This window comes from Cheilinus undulatus, linkage group 7 (assembly GCF_018320785.1).
Source record: "Cheilinus undulatus linkage group 7, ASM1832078v1, whole genome shotgun sequence".
NCBI classification, from domain to species: Eukaryota; Metazoa; Chordata; class Actinopteri; order Labriformes; family Labridae; genus Cheilinus; species Cheilinus undulatus.
This window is the reverse complement of record NC_054871.1, coordinates 29,064,719-29,069,689: the sequence shown is the minus strand read 5'-3', so window position 1 is coordinate 29,069,689 and position 4,971 is coordinate 29,064,719. Positions and strand designations below refer to the sequence as shown.

Genomic DNA, 4,971 nt, shown 5'->3' with positions numbered 1-4,971 from the left:
TGTGAAACATGTGCTTTGAGCGTTCATTAGTAAGTGTTTCTGTGTTTTCTGGTGGACTGTTTACTGTTTCTACTGATAATTTTACTTGATATAACTATGGAGACATCAAATGTGCATAGATTCCAAGAGAACTTCCACCGGGGGACAACAAAGTGTATCGTATCATATCTTATCATATCATTTCATTTCATATTGTATCATATCGTATCATGTCATATCATTACATAGCGTACCATACCGTATCATATTGCATCACATTATATTTTATCATATCTTATCATATACTGTCACATCATATCATATTGCATTGTATCATTTTGCATCTCATTGTTTCATACTGTATTATATCGTATTATATCCCATGACATTGAATCATATTGCATCACATTGTACTGTACAATGTCGTATCAAACTGCATCTCATCGCACTGTATCGCATCATACAGTACCCTAGCTTATTGTGGTGCATCATATCCTATTGTATCCTGTTATATCCTATTGTATAGTAGTGCATTGCAGCTCAGCATATCATATTATATAGTATTGCATTACATTACCTTATTGTATTGTAGTGTATCGTATCGTTAAGTATTATTTCATTGTATTGTATCGTGTAATATTGTAAAATCTGAATTTGCAAGAACCTTGGAAATTCTCAGTTACTTTGTGATTTTACCCAGTGATTGAATAACGATGACTGCAATCTCTGGGTTGCATATTGAGAGTGTGTATGTTTGTCGTTGGGTGTGTGTGTCTTGGGTGTGTCTGTCTTTGAGTTACTTCCCCCGTCATCTTCAGTCCCTTCTCACATGCTCAGAATCACCACCAGCAGCCAGAGTAAGTCCTGCACAGCATCCATTTAATTGTACATGTAGAATAATAACCTGTAAGGATTAATTAAATCAAAATACTTTCATTTAAAATAACAATGTTAATATTTTGTAAAATATTGGGGGGGGGGGGAATTTGGGGGCAGAATCCAGAATTATTACTTTTACATCAGACAAAAGAAAAAAAAAAGAAAAAAAAAATCAGGTCTGTGATGATGAAGAATTTATTTTCTAGGTTATTGATCAGACTTGAACAAAAAAGGTGAACACCGGAAAAATCATCTTTAGCTATTTTTAATGTATTGATTTTCAGGGGTCTTAATAGTGAGTTTTTGTGGAGGAACTAAAACAAGGTACAGCTGTTCCCTGTAATTTTTTTGCTGACAGGCTCATATTTATTTTATCATGATCCTCTAATTCTTTTATTGTTTGTACTGATGATTTCAAGAATAATCTACACAGCATCCTACGAGAAACTAGGTCTATTTCCTCCATGCGTATGATTTAAATGCCCTGGTGCTGCTCAGTCATCCTTTGTTAACCACAGAGAGGTGGAGTAAGCAGCACATGCAGCAGGCATTTAAATGATGCCTTTTAAATTGATTGTGGCACCACAATGAGGAAGCAGGACTTTTTTTCATATTTTTCTTGTTTTAACATTGAAGCCATATTAAATTCATTCTTTTTCTTTTGTCTCTCAAGGTGTGTGTTGAGCTTCTGTGGTAAGAGTGTAACAATAGCCTGTTTGATCACAGGAGTTTCACACTAGTTACCGAGCAGCTTGTACCACCTCAGTCTACCCCCTCAATCTCCACCAGCACAGCTGTCATAATGGACGTCTTCTCCTCCCTCGTTTCTTCATCCTCCTGTCCCCATTTATACCAATCACCCAGCAACCCCACTGGCAACCTCACCACTGTGATGAGCCCTGTGATTCTGCGGCATTACAACTTCACAGGCCGCCTGCAGAACCGGACCATCTCAAACAAACAGAGTAACATCAGCGTTGCCTCAACCATCTTCCTCTGTGTCAGCATCTTCATCATCCTGGAGAACCTCCTGGTGCTGGTAGCTGTCATCTCCCGTATCTGCCACAGCCGGCGCTGGGTTTACGTCTGCATCGCCAACATCACACTGAGTGACCTCCTCACTGGAGTTTCCTATGTGGTCAACATCTGCTTGTCCGGGAGCCAGACGTTTCGCCTCACCTCTGCTCTGTGGCTCTTCAGGGAGGGCATGCTGTTTGTGGCCTTGGCTGCCTCCATATTCAGTCTGCTGCTGATTGCTGTGGAGCGTTACACCACCATGATGAAGCCACTGTCTCAGAAGTCCACTAGTAGGACCTACTACAGGATCTACGGCCTGGTGGCGCTCTGCTGGGGTTTGGCACTGGTTATTGGCTTTCTCCCTTTGCTGGGCTGGAACTGTGTGTGCAGCCTGGATAAATGCTCCACTCTCCTCCCCCTTTACTCCAAGACCTACATCTTCTTCTCTCTGATCATCTTCTTCATTGTCCTCCTGACTATTGGCATGCTTTATGGTCTCATCTACTGCCACGTGCTCAGAAGTGCAAAGCTTGGCCCCCAGCACAGCCGCAAGCACTCCATGGCTCTGCTTAAAACTGTGATGTTCATTGTGGGGGCCTTCATATGCTGCTGGGGGCCACTGTTCCTGCTTTTACTGGTGGATTTCTTCTGTGAATCCCGCCAGTGTGCACTGTTGTTCAGTGCTGACTATTTCATCTCTCTGGCTGTCCTAAACTCTGGCCTGAACCCCATCATCTACGTGCTGGGCAGCACTGAGATGAGGAAAGCCCTTGCCGAGCTGCCGTGCTGCTGCTTCATGAAGTCTGGCCTCTGTAACCCAGACCGATTCTCATCCAAGGAGACCAGCAGCACCTCTGGGAGCAGGAGAGAAAGCCTAAGGAACAGTTTTAGCAAGGTCCGAAATCTGAGCGTGGCCTCCCCACCCTCCACTCCCAGCAAGTCTCGCAGAGCACCCAAGAAATACAGGCTGAGCTCCACCACCAGCTGCTTGTCATTTTCAAGTGGTTAAACCACAACACGCTCCCCTCCCAGGCAAACACAACCTGTGTGCACTGATACACATCTAACCGTTTCCTCCCAGTTTTGGTTTGAATGCTTTCTGCTCTCCCTGCAGGTTATTTGTTCTGAAAATTACACGCCTTTGGAAAAACTGTGAAATGTTTGAAAATATCTTTCCGTTAGCAGAAATACCACAAAAAAAAAAAAAAAAAAATACACACCTTAACTTAACATGTAGCTGCACTGTATTTGTAGCTATTCACCTGTGAAATATGATAGCGAGAGTATTGCAATAAATATTTTATACTTGAGAGTTATAATGGAAATATGAAATGTGAATATTGTAAAAACATGTATTTTCAAGTTGTTTTGTAGCATTTTGTGCAACCATTATGTTTTATACCTGATGTAAAATAAAGATAAGAATATTAATAAAGTTTATTTTTGGTTTACAAAAGAGTGCATGCATTCTTTTACTACAACAATACTTGTTTTTTTCTCTGGAGCAAAGCACATTATTAATGCCTTCACTCACTCTCATAAATTGATTTAATCATTTAATGCTTTCATTTTTTTTAACACAAAATAGACACAAACTCCAATATTTGAAGTAAAAGTCAGTCCTGTGCAGGACTTCACTGCAAAAAACTTGAATCTTAGCAGATAAAGTGCATTAGGGAAGTATTCAGACCTTTTTTCACTTCCTGTATATTGCAGCTTGATGTTACAGTAAAACAGTTTTTTAGACATTTTTGAAAATTATTATGAAATAAAAAACAGAAATATCCCAACTATTCAGAGCTGATGATGGAAGCCTTGTGTCAGTGCAAAACACACTTTAGCTTTTTATATCTTTAAATAGGATTTTTCTTTGGACTTGTCATGCGAAAGTGACTCAAATAAGTGTATGATATTTTTGATCAGCACTCAGTCAAATACACACGCTTAGCCCTAATTTTTTGCAGTGTGCACAACACTCCTGTACATACATGGCAGGAAAAAAGTTTAAACTTAGTTTTAAAAGCTTGTCTTTCTTTTATGAGACCCTCCTGGCTTCTTCCAGGCACTCTGCTGTTCTGACAGGATGACTGATTTGACTTCATTGTAGAGAAGGGGAGGGCCTCAGCCTCGGCCTCAGCCTGAAGGGCACACACAGCCAGGCTAATTGATAAATTCATTATGACTGTCTGGCTCGGTGGATAGGTAATGTTTAACAGAGATTATGCACCTGTAAAGGATACAGGTGACTGTATTTAGCTTCTGCTGCTGCATAAAACAGCTTGTCTGGATGTAAGATTATGGATCTGAACAAAACAAACTATGTGCCTTTGTCTAACACTGTGCATGAGCTCTTTAGCAGTTTCGCAGTTTTTCCATGAATCAGATCTGCAGTTTAGGATGCAGTTTCAATAAATACTATGCTTTATTTAAAGGTAAAGATTTGAATGTTTACACTTTCAGTTTAAAGCAGTTGCTTTACTTTTTTGAACACTGAGGTAGCACTCTATTCTCAGATCAAATTATGAAGCTTCTGTTACAAGTTTGAGGTCACTTGTGAAACACACTGATATAAACACTGATCCTGATTCTAACCGTCAGGTTCTGTTTTTAGTCATTGTAATGTCATTTCCTGTTTTATTTCACTGCCTACCCTTGTATTTGTCATTTATTTTCTGCACTCCATGCTTCCCGCCTTTTATCGATGTTATTTTCAACACCAGTGGGCTGAAATGGCTTATCACTACTCACTACTACTGTTAAAATTCAGTGAAATTCAGTACAAACATGCCGAGTTGTTTTATACCTGTTTGATAGGATTTTACTGGCATGCCATTAAACAAACCAAAAACTGTAAATATAATCAGATTCAGATGCTACCTGATACTGATTATTACCCAGAAATATTATACCAACTACTTTGAATGTGGCCCAACTCACTTAAAAATAGGATATTAAAACTTATTTAAGATTGGAGAAAAATTCCTGGTCTCTGCACATGTTTGGTGTATGTCTTCCCTGCTCTTTCCATATTTCCCCTTTTTCTTTAGCTGTCCTTAGAGGAATAACTATAAATAGACTGATATTGATAGTAATACC

General features: G+C 39.6%; 1 protein-coding gene across 1 annotated transcript; it reads left to right on the top strand.

Annotated features, from left to right (window-relative positions):
• The first annotated feature begins 726 nt into the window (after positions 1 to 726).
• On the top strand, positions 727 to 3,274 carry s1pr4 (sphingosine-1-phosphate receptor 4). The gene is made up of 2 exons (XM_041790810.1): positions 727 to 836; positions 1,532 to 3,274. The coding sequence occupies exon 2, from the start codon at positions 1,661 to 1,663 to the stop codon at positions 2,882 to 2,884; it is 1,224 nt and encodes a 407-aa protein (XP_041646744.1). The 5' UTR covers positions 727 to 836; positions 1,532 to 1,660; the 3' UTR covers positions 2,885 to 3,274.
• The last annotated feature ends 1,697 nt before the right edge of the window (positions 3,275 to 4,971 follow it).